The 19,685-nt window shown below is 40.3% G+C and overlaps 1 protein-coding gene across 1 annotated transcript in view; it reads right to left on the bottom strand.

Moving 5' to 3' along the window:
* The window catches only part of LOC139213906 (neuropilin-1a-like), a 74,763-nt gene that overhangs the window by 32,795 nt on the left and 22,283 nt on the right, over positions 1-19,685 (bottom strand). Inside the window, exons 3-6 of the mRNA XM_070844606.1 lie at positions 19,222-19,403; positions 12,038-12,265; positions 5,747-5,917; positions 112-278 (exon numbers count right to left, since the gene is read on the bottom strand). Coding sequence (XP_070700707.1) covers positions 112-278; positions 5,747-5,917; positions 12,038-12,265; positions 19,222-19,403 — 748 coding nt within the window. The remainder of the gene's footprint in view (positions 1-111; positions 279-5,746; positions 5,918-12,037; positions 12,266-19,221; positions 19,404-19,685) is intronic.

Raw genomic sequence — 19,685 nt, 5'->3', positions numbered from 1 at the left:
ATCAGCCCGGAACACCAGTGTGATCATTTCAGTTTTTCTAATCCAGTTTAACCTCAAGAATTCTCCACAAAAACAATCCCTTGACTTGTGACGTAACCTGACGTTACTGACCTGTATCCACTCCCTGACTGTGTCATCTGAGGGCGTCCAGCCGTTCTCCTGGTAGTTGAGGCGTGAGCGTTCGGGGGACCAGTTGGAGTTGTACTGGGAGGAGGCGGTGATCTGCTCTGAGGAAATTTCCCCTGACTCCATGCCCAGCGGCTGCATACAAGCAAAAACTGCAGAATAGAGAAAAACTCCATTAATAAGAGATCATATTGCTTTTTGAATGACTTTTGCAGACCAATACTCACTGATGATTAGATAAAAGTTTTTAAAGGTACTATTAATTTATTATATTGAACTTTTTTTTATTGAAAGTTATAGAAAACTTGAATTCCTAACCCTGATTATCTTTACGGTTTTCATTTTTCATCTTTATACTTACACGAAAATGGTGGTCTGTGTGTGTATTGAAATAACAGTGGGTGGCAAAAGTCCAAATTATCATCACATGAAGAGGCAGTTGCCCATGAGTTGGATCACAAAAGGAAATGTTTCTTCTCAAAATGATACAAACTGCCTTGTTTATCATGAGTTTAAAAAGTTAATTCCACACATCGTTAGCTGGATGGGCTGGATTTTAGTATTATGCTCATTTTACTAATGGCTGAATTTGTCACTGAACTCCGAAACGGGGGTCCTAAAAGAAGCTTCTCATGTTAAAGTCATAAATCTGTCTTGGAAAAAAAGGTTATTTTGTGTGTGACTCAGGCAGAAAAACAAGTGAGCATTGTGATGAGAGTGTCACCCAGACATTGTAAAGTGTCTGTCCCTGCTCCCTGCTGGGCACTCAGTCACAGCAGTAAAGGAGTCATTTCAAACAGCTCCTGTGGAGGAGCTTCAGAGGCTGTTTAGTGACACTGGCTTTTGTACAGCATCTCTACATCCACACACTTACTCTACGTGCAGACATTTGCAGCTGAGACCCACTGAAAGCTGCGGATTTGTCAAAATTTTTTATTTAATCTTCAAAAACTGTTGTTTTGTTTCAATGACGGCTGTGATCGGCTAGTGTGATGTTAATATAGATGTAAATACTCCACACTCGTAAAAATGTCATTGCCCAAAGCACTATATATATTTCATTTTGCTAATAATCCACTCAAAAATGACTTGACAGCTACTGGGACTCATCTCTTTTCTCCCACTTAGGCTTTGAATTTATCACTTCTATAAAATGTCAAAAAATAGTGAAAAATTTGTCTCAGAGCCCAAGTTGACATCTTAATATTTACAGTTTTGTTGACCAACAGTCCAAAAACTACAAATAAATCAATTTACTATGATATATAACAGAAAAGTAACAATTTATAATGTAAGAGAAGCTGGAAGAAGAGAATATTTGACAATTTTGCTTGATAAATGACTTTAATTATCCAATTATCAAAATTGTTGTCAATTAACTTCATTTGACTAATCATTCGATGCTTTTATTCTGTATCTATATGCACACACACACACACACACACACACAGGCAGGCACATGTCACTGATTAATGTCATGTGCAGATTCGGCTCTAATTTATGTCATTCTCATTGTTTCACTCTGACTAAAGGATAATGCACTCCTCTGTGAATGGAGAATGGAGAGATTCGACAATCCTTTGGGCTTACGAATCCATTTCAAAACAGCGTTCGGACAACCTCAAACTAGATGTTTGTGTCTGTGAGACAGCGGTGTCCACTCTGTGACAGCAGGGGAGCACGGGGGAAGGAAGAGGGAGGGTGGACGAAAGGAAACGTGAGTGTTTGTGTGTGCGTGGGAGGGCTGTCTGGAGACACAAGGTCTGCCAGACTGACACAAACACACTTACATCATTCCAAGTTCCACAAATAAATTAGGGAGAAAGTTTGCTTGGAACATTCACCGAAAGACTGCAGAAAGCTGTTTTTTTTTGCGCTCATCATCAATATTTGTTAACTTGACAATTTTCAGGCCCAATTCTTCCACTTCAGAGTTTCCCAAGAAGAGTTGCTCTTGCCAGAAAATACTCTGAAACTGCAGCTAGAAAGTAACGAGAAAGTAAAACACTACTGGAAATCAGCCAGCAGATACATCAGTTTCTCTCGAAATTCTCTCGCTTTTCAGTTTTCTCCTTCTCGCCTCAGCCTCCGATTCAGAAGTTTCTCTTTTGCTCTATTCTCATTCCTCTCTACTCATTCCTATTCATGAGACAACCTTCAGTGTCTCCCTCACAGCAGGCACGAGGGACCAACTTCAGCAACATCCTTCTACCTCTCCATCCAAAGAGAAAGAAAGGACATAAAATGACACCCCCGCCATTCGTTCAGCTGATCAAAGGCCCGGCTGGAGGCCATTTCTGATGGTGACGGTTGGGACGGAGTGAGAGAAAACCATAAATTCTCTGCAGGATATCAGTTTGCGTCCTCACAGGCTGTTAGCAAAGATCCTGCTACAAAGGAACTTCTTTCTGAAAATCACAGCACAGCGCTGGAGATAAAAGGTCGTTTGTAGCAGCGGTTCCCAACCTTATTTGACAGAGGAACTCATGTACCCCCTTCTTCAAAACACCACCCATCATGTTCTAAATGTGGTCATTCGAATGGATTTCAACACAAGCCACAACCCATTTCAACCATTTATTTCAACAGTTTAATACTGAGAGCGAACAATTTTGACTATTTATCCCATTTATATTATTTCAATTAGTTGTCAAATATTTGATGTATTTCAACTATTTCTTACTGTCTACTAGTGCCATTTATCTATTACTTTCAGCAAGCTATTTCAACTGTTTATCAATTACTTTTGAAGTTATATTCTTGAGGATTTTCAGTTAAACAAGTGTCTTTTAAGTCACTTTCTATCGCCGAATGAAGTATGACGATGGTGATTGAGCTTCTGGCCCAATGATGAAAGCCCTTAAATTTGCAGTATTCTTTGGTATTCCTAAACGGTCGTCCAAATATCTTCCAGCAGTGGTCGGTCCGCAAGAGAGCAACAGGCAGAAAAGGCAAACCGTTTTCTCTGGTCTCTGCTCGGCTTGTGGGTAAATGGTTGCTATGGTTGAACCAACAAAGAAGATCGATGACAGCAGACGATGAAACCAGTGCAAATCCATCGTCTTCCTGTTTTGACTTCTCTGCTAGCTCACTGCGTATGTTCACATTCTTAATCAGAGTATTCAGCTGACTTTATATGTAGATTTCTTCATCTCAAACCATGATATTTATTTTTCTAATTTGTCGTGTTAAAATCTTTCCACGTATCTTCTGGCAACTGCTACAGTACTCCATGGGCTACAGGTGACCCTGGATGGGATCCACTGGTTTATAGCATCAGAGTGAATGTCAAATTTGCAGAAAAGACAATGTGATTTGGCTTTTGCGAGAGGCTTTAATTCAATCTGTTGAGCTTAGCTGTCTGTGGGCAAAGTAATTGTGTGTGTGTATGTGTGTGAGAGAGAGAAGGAGAGTGTCTTACTTAAGCAAATACAATTAGAGCTTTGTCTAACACCAGCGCTGCTCCCTACCATCTTAGGAAAAGACTAGAGGGACACATTTCTCTCTCTCACACATACATACATGCAGTACAGACATATTTGGTACATGTAGACTACATTCGTGTATTATGACCTTGTCAAGAACACTCACCATCAACATCAGATACGGTAGTGTGCACGCACACACACACACACACACACACACACACACACACACACACACACACACACACACACACACACTAACCAACAACACCCACATGTTCTGCTCATGGCAATAAAAAACCAAGATAATGACTTTGACCCCTCTGGTGAAATGTCTTCATACATGTGTGATTCACAAACCTTTTCACAGCTGTTTACGCTGTCTATCATATATTAATTGTCGTAAAAATGACACTTTTGTCTTTTAAAATGAACAAAATAAAGACAAAATGAAGGATAATTCCAACTCAAACATATAATACTTACAGGCAACTTGTTTTAAGTCTTTAAATATCAATTTAGAAGAGTCAATTGTTGAATTTAAGTTATTGCTCCCTAAGTGCCCTTTGTAGCCACTGTGGGACCTTATGTAAACTCACCTCTGTACACACACACACACACACAAATTCCTAAACAGGGGTGAGAGTGGGGCTGAGGTTACAAGAGTGCAGGAACCATACGGGCCAACATAACTTAAATCTCTACAGGCAAATTCCAACAAGGTCATGCAGTCAACTGATGCAGCCAAACGGCTGTTTTTAAATTCTGTGCGGACGTGAACAAACACAACCCACGAAGAAGAACGCAATCTACAACCAAGCATGAGAAACTCTTAATCTCGTGATTGTATCGTGATATGTGGAATCGCCCTAATGCATTGTTCAGCAGGAGAAGATAAGAGTTAAAAGTGGGTCAAACTGATAAAAATGTTGTTTTTTTTTTTTATCAGAATCAAATCACATGTTAAATTCAAAGTTACAGCTGTGAGATTAAAAAAAAGATTAAATTTCCACCGCTGCTTAAACAAATTCAGATCCTGATTCTGATATTCAAAGTTTAAATGGACTTGCATCGAACAGTAGCTGCAAACAATCCCTACGGTTGGTTTAATCCTGCAGATAACAGCACAGGGCCGAGGGTACTCATTACAGGATCATGTTATGAAGATGTGGATTATAGAAATTATACTGATAAGAGATTAACAATTGATTAACTTTAATATTTCATATATGAAGGTTGTATTTTCTTGCATTTATTGTAAGTAGTCTAGAATAGCTCAGAGCACTGGGTTAAGGTTCAGGACTCTGCAAGTCCAAAAACATTTTCACTACAATAATAATCTTTTCTAACTTTTCTCAAATCTTGTTTTTTTTTTGTGAAATACTGCAAAGTTTCATTTTTTCAGGACTCAAACTATTAACTAATTAACTGTGACAACCAAAAACAGCTTGAGAAAGAGTGTTTTTGAGTCTGTGTGTTCAAATGTACCACTGAAATTGGTTGATTGTCTAAAAGTTAACTGGTAACAGTTCTGATAAACTCAAGCTCAAATGCCACAACAGTTTCAGCTCCTAAAATCTGATGAATTGCTTGTTCTCTCCATTTTATATGGCTGTGAAGTAAACATCTGAAGTCATTTGCAGATGTCACCGTGAGGTCTGGGAAATTATGATGCCTGTTCTTCATTTTTATCAGCATTTCACAGATGAAAACATACACTTCTTAACTGAGATGTGGTACAGTAACTTTTTCTTCCCCTAAAATCACAAACTGTTGCTGATTACATGATGCAATCAATATGGTGTGACAATAAAGTGACAATTATTTGTCCTATTAATCCATGGAGAATCTTTCTGCTGGCCTTCCTTTAAAACGTGGAGGTCAGAGGTCACAGAGACCAGCTCCATCAGAGCTTAAAGAGATCCAGTGTCTTAATAAAGGAAGCTTAGGTTGAAGCTGTGCTGATAGCTGAACCTCTTATTCACTAGTTTTCAACACTCGGTGTTTACTGTGATGAGTTATCGACAGTAGAGGGACAATTTTCACATCTATATAAATATGTTTTAGTCATATAGGGAAATGTGGAACAGAAACATAAAGGAAATGAACCCCGGCTCCTCCTAATGCCAGATGACATGCCTCCAATCCACATCACCCCCTCCCCTCCGTCTCTAATCACTAATCCAGCTGCTCACCATCATCTTCGTGTCCCGGGGGGAGGTTCCTCTCACGGATGGTGTAGTTGGCAGAGAATCCCTCTCTGGCAATGGCGTTGTCTGTGGTGATGGTCATGGACAGGATGCCGGTGTAGGAGATCACACGGCCCGGGGACGTCTGGCCGCAGTACCGGCCGATGTGGGGGCCCACTGAGGGAGGAAGGAGGCGTGGAGAGTAGGGGCAAGACGGGGAAAATGGGAATTCAAGTGGAAAGGAGGTCAGAAATGAGGGAGGAGAGGAGAGAAAATAAAGAAAGGGAATGGAGGAGGAAGAGGAGGAGGGACCAGAGGAGATATTAGGAAAAAATGGAAGCATAGGAAAGTAGTGAGGGGACAAAGGGAGTGAGATAGAGCAGAAGAGGAGGAGGAGAAAAAAAGAGAGCTTCAGTTTCATCATTCATCAACTGCGGAGCGCTTTTATTATTCACTTTGTCCTTTTCTGCCCTCACTGTCCTGGGAAATGTTTTGTGACTTCAAGCGAAAACACACAAGCCAGAGACAGTTAATAAATGAAATCAGTTATTTTCTTTCCACACAGAACTCAAGTCTAAAAACATGCCCAATTTAGGTTAGAAAGCTCCCAAAACTAAATCTCAGTTTGATTAATCTGCTGTATTCAGAGTTTTCAGACAAACACGACAAACAGCTGATCTCCATTTAACTCCAGTCTCTCACCTCCCGTGAGTGATGTTGTACCTTTGAGACAGGAATAAAGGTGAGACAGCAGCTAGCAGGAACACTCATTTCAACAGCACATTGAGTTGACACTTATTATCTCAATGCTATATATGAACTAGAGATATAAAGTCATATCATGTACAGCAAAGAATAGCTGCCTTATCTCAAGAGGGTATTGTGTTTGGCCAGGTTGTTAAATTGCAATATATTAAGAATTCAAGACTTCTCGTCACAGAATAAGTGACATTATGATTATCAGATGCACTGTTGTTTGAGGAGTGACGTACTGCAGATGGCCAAAAATGTGTTTTCAAAAGGGACCCCTTATTAGGAGGAACTATAGCTGGTTATATTAAATTCATTAAAATGGAAGAATGACTCCTGTACTTCATGTTAAGTCAGAAAATTCAGCCTCTCAGAACACAGGGGGGCCAGAGAAACAGGACGACCAGACCTGCAAACAGGTTTTCTGCTCTCATATATCGCCATTACATTCGAGTCACAGAGGTAAGCCCACATTTTTCAGAAAGATGAATCCCCGGCTACTTTAAAAACCCTGAAGGTATTTGACAACATTTACTGCAGCCTTCAAAAACTTTGCAACCCATCTGGACGAAAAAAATAAGGTAACACTTTTAAAAGGTTCTCCGTTGTCTTGCAGAATATTTTTAGAACCTGTTTAGACAGATGGTTCTTTGATAGAGGATATAAAAACATATCCTTAAGGTTTGATATGGATCCTTAGGGTTCAATGTACTTGGGGTTTTACGTAGAATGCTAGGGTTCTATATCCTTAGTGTTCTATATAGAATCTTAGAATTCTATATTCTTAAAGTTCTATATGGAATCTTAGGATTTTATGTCCTGAAGGTTCTATGGAACCTTAGGGTTCTATATCCTTAGTGTTCTATATAGAATCTTAGGATTCTATATCCTTACTGTTCTATATAGAAGCTTAGGATTCTACATTCTCAAGGTTCTATATGGAACCTTAAGGTTCTATTTCCTTAGGGTTCAATATAGGATCTTAGAATTCTATATTCTTAAAGTTCTATATGGAATCTTAGGATTTTATGTCCTGAAGGTTCTATATGGAACCTTAGGGTTCTATATCCTTAGTGTTCTATATAGAATCTTAGGATTCTATATCCTTAGTGTTCTATATAGAATTTTAGGATTCTACATTCTCAAGGTTCTATATGGAACCTTAGGGTTCTATATCCTTAGGGTTCAATATAGGACCTTAGAATTCTATATTCTTAAATTTCTATATGGAATCTTAGGATTTTATGTCCTGAAGGTTCTATAGGGAACCTTAGGGTTCTATATGGAATCTTAGGGTTCAATATCCTCAGGATTTTATTTAGAACCTTGATGTTTTATATAGAACCCCAACAAACCTCCTGTTTCATGTACTATTGATATATAACAGGAAATTGTATTTGTCTGACTGTAGACAAATTTCACAGATTTGAGAGCACAGTGGACCTTCTTGCACTGACCTCTGGTAGTAATTGGAATGAATTAACAAATTAAATTAGCTGTCTCTGTTCCCCAAATTACATACTTTGCTTTAGACATTTTCTTTTTTGAAATTCTGGATCTTCAAAATAAAGTGTTACCAAAAATAATCCACCAGCTGCACGAAAAAAGATGTTAAATCAAATTAAAAATAATTTCCAGAGTCGATAGTGCCAAACTGAAAAAGATCCTGATGTGACATCTTCGTGTTTAATTCTTAGACAGAGAAGGACAGAAGAGCCTTTATGGATTCTGAAAATGTCTTTAAAACTGTGCTGCCAGCCGAATGTCTGTTTTTTTGGAGGACTGCTGAAGATTTATTTTTCAGGAAAAGAGATGCTGACCTCTGTGACACAAATGTAATGATAAAACATGAGAGCCACAAAGTGGGGCTGACATCTACTGTAACAACGTGATTTTTCTTATATGCAGCACACAGCGACAGCCTGTCTCATGTCTTAACACTGTGAGTGGTGACGTTGCTGCCTGCCCACAGTTTGCTGGCCATTTCATCCTGTTCTTATCTGTGGGAAACAATGCCAGGCTTGTGGTGCCTCCTGTTTCATAGAGATACTGTATCTGCAGGAGGAGGGAACATTCAGTGCAGAGTGAAGTCATAAATGTTACAAAAATTATACTTTTCTGACAATTTTCCTCAGCTTTGGAGGTAAAATAACCCCCCAAAAAAACAAAACACCAGGCATAGGCGCTGGAATTCTTAGTTTTGGCAATCTGGTGGATTATGTTTATCAGTTACAGTTTAAAGCAGGTAGCCGATAAACTGTGACGGATTACATTTTTGAATTATTTTAGCTTTAGTGGAGGCAGTGTGAAATGGTTTCGCTGTAAGGCTGTCTGCTGTTGATAAAATCAGCCATAAAACGCAAAAGTCCTTCAAGCAATATGGCTGCATTTACATTTATTTATCTGAAATAAACAGCAAGCGGAAGAAGATTCATTTACAGCATTTCTTCCACCTTATGAACAATCGGTATGTGGGCTTGTAAGATAAAGATAAAGAAAAAAAAAAAAAAATTCTTTCTAAACCTTGAAACCAGCTAATTTCAAACATTTCTTACTACCACATCCACTTACTTGTTTTTTTCTGGAGCTTTAAACCACATCTCATAACCTTCAACATACCTTCACAACTAAAGCACTCAACCTGCTGTTTGAGGCATGAAATGTGACTGAAGGCTTAAAAAAGTGAACCTCATGGTAGGATTTTTCTTTGTCAAAAACATAGAGGAGGTTCTGAAGAAGTGCAAACTCTCAATTGAGAATATTTAAAAGGCTCTTTTTTGTGAAGAAATCTGTAAAAAAAAAAAAAAAAAATCTGAAGAAAATCAATGCCAACAGAATATTAGATTCCTTCCTGAAGAATAAATCCAAAGCTAATGAGCCCTAGAGGTTTGTTTGTCTGATCCAACCAAAAAAATAATTTCCTTTTGAAGAACAGCTCTCAGAAAAAAAAAAAAGAAACACAACAGTGCATGATGGGAATGTTTGGTGTTAACACCACGAATGTGTTTGATGCGATGAAAAACTACATCCTGGTCTTCACCCTGCTGCAGAGACGCTTTGTTATCTGCACTGACACACATGTTCCCTCAGCAAACACACGAATACTTGGCTTTATAGCATCACACACCAACATTGTTGATTCAAACACATACACACACGCACGCAAACAGGCACACCTGAACGCACACAGACACACACATACACACACAGATCATTTGACAGGAAAAGCCCTGGCTTGTTATGTATGCTGGCACGGCTTTAAAGTGTATGTCACTGTCTGTATACCTGTGCCAGTCTTTGTGTGTCCCTCATGTTCCCATGCCAGTCTTCTCCCTGGCAATGATCAGGCAACGCTTTGGGCACAGCGGCGAGTATTGTGGGCATCCTGGCAGCCTGCTCAGGCCTGTCCAAGGTATGTAGCTCTCACCATTATCTGCACACTGTACGGCTAATTAGACAACAATGGGAGCTGAGAAACGCTGTCCAAACGAGGGGAGGGGGGACGGAGTGTGAACAGAGCGTAGAGCAGGATGCTGTCTCCGTCATTCTCCATGTGGTTGGTGGGGGAACAATGAACAAGCTGTGAGGGGGTCTCCTTCAGTACACCCAGCCTCCATGTGTGCACAGGAAAGATGGAAATTAACACAACTGAGTAATGGCTGAACCATTTATGATTATGATCTACAGTAACCTGTTGGATGGTAAAGGAATACTAAAGGAAATATGCCTGTTCTCCTCCTACTGAGCTTTAAAAGGTGCATACAGGATCCCAAAGGTGTTTTTTTTTTTTTAAACCTTTGGAAAGGTTAGCTGGTTCCCATTGTTTCCAGTTTTTATGCTAAGCTAAGCTAAATGGTTGCTGGTTCTGGTTTCATATTTAGCACACAGACACACATATGACAACAGTATCAATCTTCTTGTTTAACTCTGGGTAATCCACATCCTGGACGGCTCATTTACGGTGTGTTAATGCTCGTACTCCAAGGGATCTTTTCAGTATTTGGTACATTTTACTTTGGGCTTTAAGTTTTAAGATCTTTTAAGTAACTTTTGGGGTTTTGTTTGGTGGAATCTGAGAAAATCTGCATGTTTCATAGGCTGAGTTCTTTTAAGATCATTCTTGTATTTTCAGAAACCTTTAAAACTCTTTTTATTCTTCTCCAACACACATTTTTAAAGGTTTAAAAAAGGTCCAGAAAACCTTCTTTTTTTTTTATATATATTTGTAAGATGTACAGAAGTGGCAGATAAATGCGTTGTCAATAGAAAAATCCACTCTATCCACTTGAAACTGACGTCCAGAGAGCAAAAAAATCAGGGCTATGGTAGACTGAGGGGACCCTTTGCATATCCAGCCAATCAGGACAGAGATAAAAACTGTATCATCCTTCTTTGCCAAGGAGAACGAGGAGAGCTCCAAAATATGACTATAAAATCAAAGCTTTTATGTGATGAGTTACATCTCTTTCAAAGGATTTATCCTGTTGTTGCTGATGTATGGACAAAAATCTTAAAGTTGTCTCCCAAAACCAAAACAAGTGAAACGACATCCCCTCCCACTTCCCCTGCTCCCCTTCTTCAGCCCACATCGTCCTCTTGTCTTTATCAGTCTATTTTACGCCTCTGCTTCCTCTTTCGCCTCCATCGCTCAAGCCGAGCTCGTTCCACCTGCAGGGAAGCCATCCATCCTTTGTTCTCCTCCTCCCTCCTCCTCCTCCTCCTCCTCTTCACCTTCACATGTCTCTGCCTGTATCTCTGTCTGTTTTCTGTCAACATCTGCAGGGGGAAGCGCTTCTCATCCTTCTCCTCCCTCAGCTCTGCATACTTATTTTCTGCATCTGCATCCCATTTTCCCCGTTCCTACCCTCCACCTGTGGAGAGGCAGTCCTGTTGTTTCTCCTTCGGTTCTTTCACCTTCATCTTTCTTCTGTCTGACATTCCCTTTTATATCTCATGACTCTATCTTGGCAGTGCATCCATTTTTATAGCTTATTTTGTATAGCCAAAGAATTTACGTTCCTGGGATAGGGGCTGAGGCTGAATAAAAGGACTTAGCAGCACATAAAATGCATCAGAAATTAAAATTAAGTAGGGAAAAATACCCCTTTTCACTTTTTTTGTAGCGTCTTTGGGTCGGCTGTTATATTACTTTACCTTGGCCATTAGAATTAGTTTCTTAAACCAGGTGTGCAGCCTTGAAAGTTCAGACGATTCTTATAAAATTCAAAGTTCAGCAGGTAATAAAATATTCTTTTTGTGTTTTTCCAGTGTAGCTTGTAATATTTTTTCCAACATCATCACCTTGCGCATAAATATTTCAATGAGTTAACCAGTGAAAACATGAACGATGTCAAGTTGTAACATCATATTTTTACACTTCTATTGGCACAAGTTGATTTCAGCTTTATTCTCATTTTCTTTCAAGACTTGAATAGAGTTATTTCCTTTATTAGTCTGCTTGAGCTAAACCTTTGCCTTCTCAGACCACAACCAGCATCTCCTCCATTTGTCTCATTTATCTCAGCCTGAGCCAAACCCTCTCCTCACCTGCAGGGAAGCCGTCCCAGATCTCCAGCCAGTCGTATCGGCAGAGGGCGCCCGGCGGCGGCGTGGTGTCGGGCTCCATGTCGAAGCTGTCGAACTCCACCACGATCTCCGACATCTTGGGGGCGAAGATCATGAAGGTGCAGTCCAGGTTGTTGGGATACTTCTCAGGGAAGCCTGGTGTCTTGATAACGCCTCTGGGAGCAGTAAAGTTCCTGGAACATTCTGGACCTGCGAGGAGGGAAGATATTGATGAGTTTTTAAAGTGTCACGACATGTTTGTACAGAGAGACTAATTCTTGCTTATACAGATGTGCGAGCTCTCAGGGCTCGGGGTTGTAATGTCTTTGACTTCCAGTAGTTTTTGTGCCCTTCACTTGATACATTTTGTGAAAACAGAAAAAAACAACGAAGCATAATATAGTCTGTGCTTTATATTTTTGACCTTTTTGTCTTTCCTGCTGCAAAAATCAGAATATAGACATTCTGAAAACAGACGGATGAACTGAAAAAGCTTTGGTCTTTGACCTTTCTGGGTGTCTAAAACTTTGGCAGCCTGAAACACTTTTACAGCTGTGACTTCACTGGAATAAAGACTTGCTTTAGCAGAGTCTTTGTGAGTCTAACGACTAGATTTTTCCTTAAACAAAGGGGGAATTCAGTGAATAACCCGTCAGTGACACAGGAAATTTCTGTCTTTTTTTTTTTTACCAATGTTGTTTCATCAGTTTTGAGAAAAAGACATGTGACAGTATCGTGAAATAATAAAAACTGCTTCGCTGGTTCCACTTAAAGTGTTAAAATTGTAACAAATGGCTGATTCGAAGCAAGTAAAATGACCCCTATTCAATCTTTAAAATCCAATAACACATTCAATGCCTGGCAGAGATTTTCTTCAAGCACAGCCTTTGTTTTACTGACAAAACCCACGTCATCTCCATCCACTCAGACGAACTGGTCTCCTCCCCTGTCGGAGCCGTCTGTGTCTGTGTTGTGACTGGGGGTGGGGAGTTCGCCTGATATTTATTGACTGTCGCAGACACTGAGAGGCTGTTTACGGAGACTGATCGTGGTCAACAAACAAGAACAACAAACACACACACACACACAGATACATTCATTAGCTCATTAGACTCATCCAAATGCACACACACACACACACACACACGCTACCCTACATAACCATTCAACCATGACCTCATAATTTGTATTCAGTGTAAAGTCAAATATCAGTACTGTTTGTAATTTGTGGATTCACTGTGTGTTACCGTGTCTACTTCAGGTTAATATGCATGTTCTTTAGAGCCATATAAATAGAGTTTTACTTACACAAAAGAAAATCCCAACAAACATCATCTGCTGTTATTTTGCACCCTCTGACGCTGATGTTCCATTTCTCACACTTTCATTCATGCATTAGAACGTAACACCTTCTAGTGATAAAATCGTCAGCTGCGTTGTGTTTACAAATTTTTATATTCCCTTTTTATATTCATCTCACCACGTTTATGCAGTAGTGTGATGCTGTTGTGCTAGATTTTGAAGGAGGCATTGTAAATCCCTGACCTATGTTGGATGAGTATAGGCTTTCATTTTGAATGGTGTATTCTAGGAAACATTTTCACATAGAATTTATTCACCTTCTGATTAATTTCATTTTGCGTATTTTCCAGCTTTGCTTCTTCTGTTGGCTCTGGATTCGTCCTGCATTTTTCTTTGGTATTGAGGTTTGTGTTTAAGAGCAACGTTTCTGCTTATTTCTGTGCATAGATGCGAACATAGGAGGACAGTTTGTTGAAGCACGTATGCTGGTGAGAATAACCATGTTGAGACTCATCATGGCACAGGGGCAGAGAGAGCGTTGTGCAAGATGGACGCGAGTTAGACACACCAACTATAGATGCATGAAAACCTCATAATTCCTTGTAAGAATCACATGCTCCCCTGGTTTACAGGATGATGAAATGAAGCCTTCTGAACAGAGAAATTATTACTTGCAGTACATTTTCTTAGAGATACAATCTTTCCATCCTTAGACCTTCATCAGGTAAAGCCATGTTGGACATTTCCTCCTGTGTACCAAAGGGAATTGAAGGTGTGCATGAGCCTTTACAGTCAAGATTTGAACACATGAAAATCAAGAAAACATTTGAGTGAAACAACATAAATGTTTTCAGATTAAAGTACAAACAGAACGGGGGGGCGAACAGGGCAGCTGTTATGTCACTTGTTTGTCATCTTTTGTGCACAAGGTGTTTTCTCCACGGTCACGTCCACACTGTCGATGCCGCTCTTGAAAAATCTCTGCGTCGGCTCGCATCAGTCAACCGGCGGATGGCAGTTCACACCTCTCTTGTCGTAAAGTGACACGAGCGAGTTTACAAGACGGTGACTGATCTTTGCGGGAGGATGATGACACGAGGCATAGACAAGGGGCAAGCATTCCTTGGAGGCAGGGGTGGTGTGTCTCTGTGTGTGCTGGGTTTTTACATTGTCAGGCCAGATGTGACCTACGTGTTATCTGAGCATGCCTGTAAACACGAATCCACACACATAGAGACGCACACACACACACTCCAGTGGAACCCTTGCTGTTGACACAGGTGGTGTCATTAAAAGGGCGACATGATAAATGATGTGGAAGGGATGAGGCAGGCTTCGATCCTGCTCAGCTGGCACAGTTTCCAGTGTGTGTTTGTGTGTGTGTGTGTGTGTGTGTGTGTGAGTGTGTCAAATGTGCAGATGGGTTGAGTAAATCTATGCTTCATGGGAAACCTGTGCTGCTGTATGTCTATCAAGGACAGAAAAATTAATGTGATTACAGGGCAAACGTGTCCTTGAAACACAATAATGCCTGGAAAATAATTCTATTTTTATGTTATCATGCAATACTGTGAAAACTGAACCTTGTGGCCACTGTAGGTCATTTTTTGTGTCCATCTCCAGCTGATTCTTTTCAGTAAACAAATTGGAGTCTGCACATCAGCACAAGAAAAAAACATTTAGAACCTGAATACCTTCAACCTTTAACTTGCTTCATTCAACCAAGAGCATAAACTCTATAAAAAGTTCAAAAACGCTATGACACCCTGAATCTACACGAAAAACAAATCCATTAGTCCCTTGGCCTGTAGCTGAACTGTTCACAGAATTTCATTTTATCAGTAGCACAGTTGCAAATGAAGCTAAAAACTCATCTCCACAGTGAAGTTTTGAAGAATAATCTTTCGATTTAAACGTCTCTAAAATCGCCTCAAAGATCGAGCGAGACAAAAAAAAGGTCCTAAGCCATATATAGACATAAACAGTATGTTTGCATGTGGGGTGCTAATTCAAAGAGGTGTTCAAGCATATCTGATATTGTGTTGCGTTGCTAACACGTGTGCGTACATGGTACATAGCTCTCATCTCTCATTGGCCCATTCTCTGTTCATCCATCTTTCTGACTTTCATGTGTTTTATCAAAGACCCTTCAATCAACCGTGGCTCAAAGTAGGAAAAAATACCTCCCCCTCATTGGCTAAACCGCTGAGACATGTGTTTCTGGTTTGAAAACCTGCAATAAAACGAGACAGTTGGGGCAAATATAGTTCCAGGACGCTGAGGAGGGCTCACTTGGCTATCATTTATGAGTGATATGTATTCTGTGGTCCGCACAGGGTGGAGTTACGGTTATGGTGATGGTTATGAGAGGCTGTGTGCCGGAGCTTTACAGCCCAATGCTCATTAGGCAGATTTACCCACTGTTGCCAAATGCCGAACAGGGCTTGTCTTCTGAACGAGGGCATCTGCCTTTGATGGTGATGCTTTGGGGTTTTCTCAACATAAATTCACTCAAAAATTCTCCAAGAATTATATTATTGTATTAACTAATTTAACTCTTCAGTTATATTTGCTGTAAACTTCATCTCCCTAATCAAATTTTCTGAATGCTCTTCAAGGAATACTTAATCCTATTATTGTACTTCAACTGAACTGTTTTTCATAAAAACAGTCAAATTTAATGATATTGACTCTAAAATCAGAATAAGTCTTAAAAAAATGCACCACATGTCTAAAACGTAAAACTGCTCAGATAAATCTAAATCCGTCCATTCACAGAAAAACAGAGAACATGATGTCAGTGTTCTCAATGGTATCTATGGCTCTGGTGGTCATGGTTACAAAAATCCAGTGTTGACGGTTGGTAGGAGAAGCAACAAGATGAGTTTCTGGCGTTAAAGTCAACAGTATGACACTTTGTGTGTCCAACTGTCTGCCCAGACCCACTCGAGACCCCCCGCTAGTCAGTCACTTGCATGACCACAAGACTTTTCTTCCAGACATAAATAGAATCATTTTTAACATTTAAATAATAATATAAACTTCCTTCATGAGAGTTTGAACAACACAGAACACAAAAGAATTCAACGGGATACTGAACTGATTATTGGGAGAACTGAATTACAAAAACAATCTTTTGTTAGTGCCAGGAAAGAATCACTTGTTCACTATACATGCAGAAGAACTTCTACAAATCTTTGGTAGCAAAAAGAAAAGGTTTTGATTTAAGTTAATATCAGTCGTTACCGCTTATTTTATCTTTTTTCTAATTATTTTACCTTGTTTTTTCTTTAGGATGCCTTTGTAGGATTAAAATCTCACAGTCATATTTAGTGTTTTATTGTTTTGTTTATTACATACCAAAAAAGAGATCTGAGATTTATATCTAAATCTAAAAAATGTTCTGGGTTGATCTCAGGCCAAAAACAGACAGAGAGCGATAGCACTGCAGAGACAAAGAGGGAGGTCTCAACAGAGTGTTTGTAACCAGAGCAGGAGCTCCATTTAGCAGGGAGTTTCAATACGCTGCTCTGACTGTAATGGATTTTAAATGTGGCGAGAAGGAAGGCAGCAACATGGCAGGGGGATTACCTGAGTGAGTACAAGTGCTGTTTTTAACTTGTTAAAGGGTAGAGGACCCATATTGAGGCCAACACGCACACAGACCCCCCCCCCCCCCCCCCCCCCCCCCACACACACACACACACACACACACACACACACACACACGCTGTCCTACTTTCCAAACCCCTCTTCTATGCCAGAGTATCCATCTCATCTGCAGGTCACCCCTGTTGCCTCCAAGGACAAACAGCCCATTAGCTAAATGAGCCTGGGGTCCCATGCACCTGTCTGTTGCACACACACACGCGCGCACACACACACACACACACAGAATTACAAAGACAGATATAGTCGCATGGCAACACGAGACAAACAGAAAACATACAATAAAAGGTTGGAAATTCCCATCTCGCTGTGAGGCGTTCGTCCTCCAGCTAACCAGTAGACTGTAGAGAGGAGACAGCAGCCAGACGTGCTCAACAGCAGCAGGAAAACAGTTCTTCTGACAAACACATGGAGGGACAGCGGACTGAGACACACAGACCTGACTTCTACGCCTGGTTCACACCCTGCAGGTTCAGCCCTGACGACTTGAGAGACTTGAGTGTGGAAAATCTAAAAAAATCAGGACTTTATAGTGAGACTGTTTTCTCAACGTCCTTTTTCCAAAGTAGAAAATAAACTTGACCCCTCAAAATTACAGCATTTTAAGACTTTTAATCTAAGAACTAGCTTCTGTAAATAACAAAAAAACAAAACAAATTTTCTAATAATTTTCTACCTTGGCTTTAGCTTTACAAATAATTTAGGTTTTAGATGTCATGGTTTGTAGAACTGACCTGGACTGGACCTGAACTGGACCTTTAACATACGTTGATTTAAAATGATGGTTCATCCCTGTTCTATTAGACCCAAAAACTTTCACCACCATCATAGTTTTTTTCATAAAAAACTACCAAGTTGGAGCTTTTCTGGAAGTAAATGGCATGGTGACCCAGACCATACTACCAATTTGATCATTATATTAGTGATTAATGCTCAGATATAAATCATCGCACATCTTTGTGGAAGCTATATCTATGAAAAATGTTCAGGACCAAAGTTCCTTATGAGCTGACACTGTGCTGACCTACTTTTAAAGATTTATTACACTTTCTAATAGCATCCTGTCATTCATGAGTCACGGCTCTACTTTGCACCCTGAAATTAAAGTCGATACAAGCAGGTTTGAAAGGTGTAGCAGAAGCAGGGCCATGCTTTCTCGTTTAGGGAGAGTAGATGGTAGTGCAGAGCCTGTAGGAGCTCCAGTGTGAATTAGGCCCTAACCCTGCTCTTATTACTGCCCTACTCCTCATTTAAGTACCAAAAAGCACATGCCTATCCATTTTTCATATTACGCCACAGTACTTCTCAACCCAAGTCCACCTGGGGATTGTTATTCCTGGATCCTGTGATTCTGTGAATGGTTATTGCTCTCAGGGGTGCAAACAAAAAAGAAGAATCTTGTGTAAACGCATTTTCCCTTTTTTTAAATCTGATTTATTTCCAGTCCCCATTGGTGGGAACTGAAGTGGTCACAGGAGACTTGCCGTTTGGCAGCTACTCAAGTGGACCCCAGGGGGAAGAGCAAATACAAATGTAGGACACAGGAGCAAGGTTCCTTCCTCGACAGGCACTGTTTATGTAGGTCTATTCTGCTAGCATCCTGCCCCAGCTGGCTCCCACTGTTCCTCCAATGGAATTCTGGGTGTTTGAGTTTATTTAACTTGCAGCTTAGAGGTCAGTGTACCAGAGGTTCAGCCCATGCTGTTTGGACAACCTTGGACACGAGTGTGGTGACATTTCTAACTACATTCTACGAAAGGCTATTTTAGGATTCTGGTTACTGGTGTAATCAAATTTCCCTGAAAGTCACAGAGAACAAGAACTATCAAAATTTGATTTCTTGTCATCCCCTGGTGCCCTTATACAGCTTTTTATCCTTCTAAAATATGTAAAAAAAAAAATTTTTTATCGCTGATTAATTCTCATCATGCATAGCAAGGTGAAGCATGACATTAATCCAGAAGCTACAGAACAAACCAGTGGAAACCCAGCTAAACTACAAGTGAATTTAAATTGGCTGTTTTCCGTGAGGTGATTCATCACACTCAGTGGTGTGAGTAGAAAACAGCAGAGCAACCACAGCTCTGCTTTTGCTCGAGTTTAGGCCTTTTAGCTGGTGCTGAATGTTCAATACAAGCAGCTACAACAAGGACATGTCAGCGGTTCCATTATGAAGCCACAGACCCCCCACGTACCTGTCTTGAAGACCTCATAGCGAACAGAGAACCCCGCCCCGTGCGTCTCATAGTCAGAGACGAACTTGATGAGGAGCTGGCTGCCACTGGAGATGATCGGAGACGGTGCGATCTTCCCGCAAAACTTTCCCAACATGGGTGAGAGCTCGTCCCCGCCATTGTAAACCTCCACGTAGTCGTACCTGTGGGAGGAGGGAGGAGATCCAGGTTTAGGTTTGTGCTGCTGCAAAAAAAAAAAACTGTTGATTTGAATAATCTATTTTTCATTAAACTGTCCCAGATGATCATTAGACACTGGCGTTAGCTCTGTGTACAGCACTTTGTGCGTCTTTGCTTGAATGCGCACAGCTGTTGAACATATGCATGGGTAATTGTTGAGCCCAAATTATCTCTCCAAAAACTCCTCTAGGCAATCAGAAGTTGATTAGTTATTCTGTGATTAGAGGTAATGCAATTTAAAGAGG

Source organism: Pempheris klunzingeri, chromosome 15, assembly GCF_042242105.1.
Source record: "Pempheris klunzingeri isolate RE-2024b chromosome 15, fPemKlu1.hap1, whole genome shotgun sequence".
In the NCBI taxonomy this organism is placed as follows: Eukaryota; Metazoa; Chordata; class Actinopteri; order Acropomatiformes; family Pempheridae; genus Pempheris; species Pempheris klunzingeri.
Note: the sequence above shows the minus strand (reverse complement) of the source record. Positions and strands in the feature narration are given on the sequence as shown.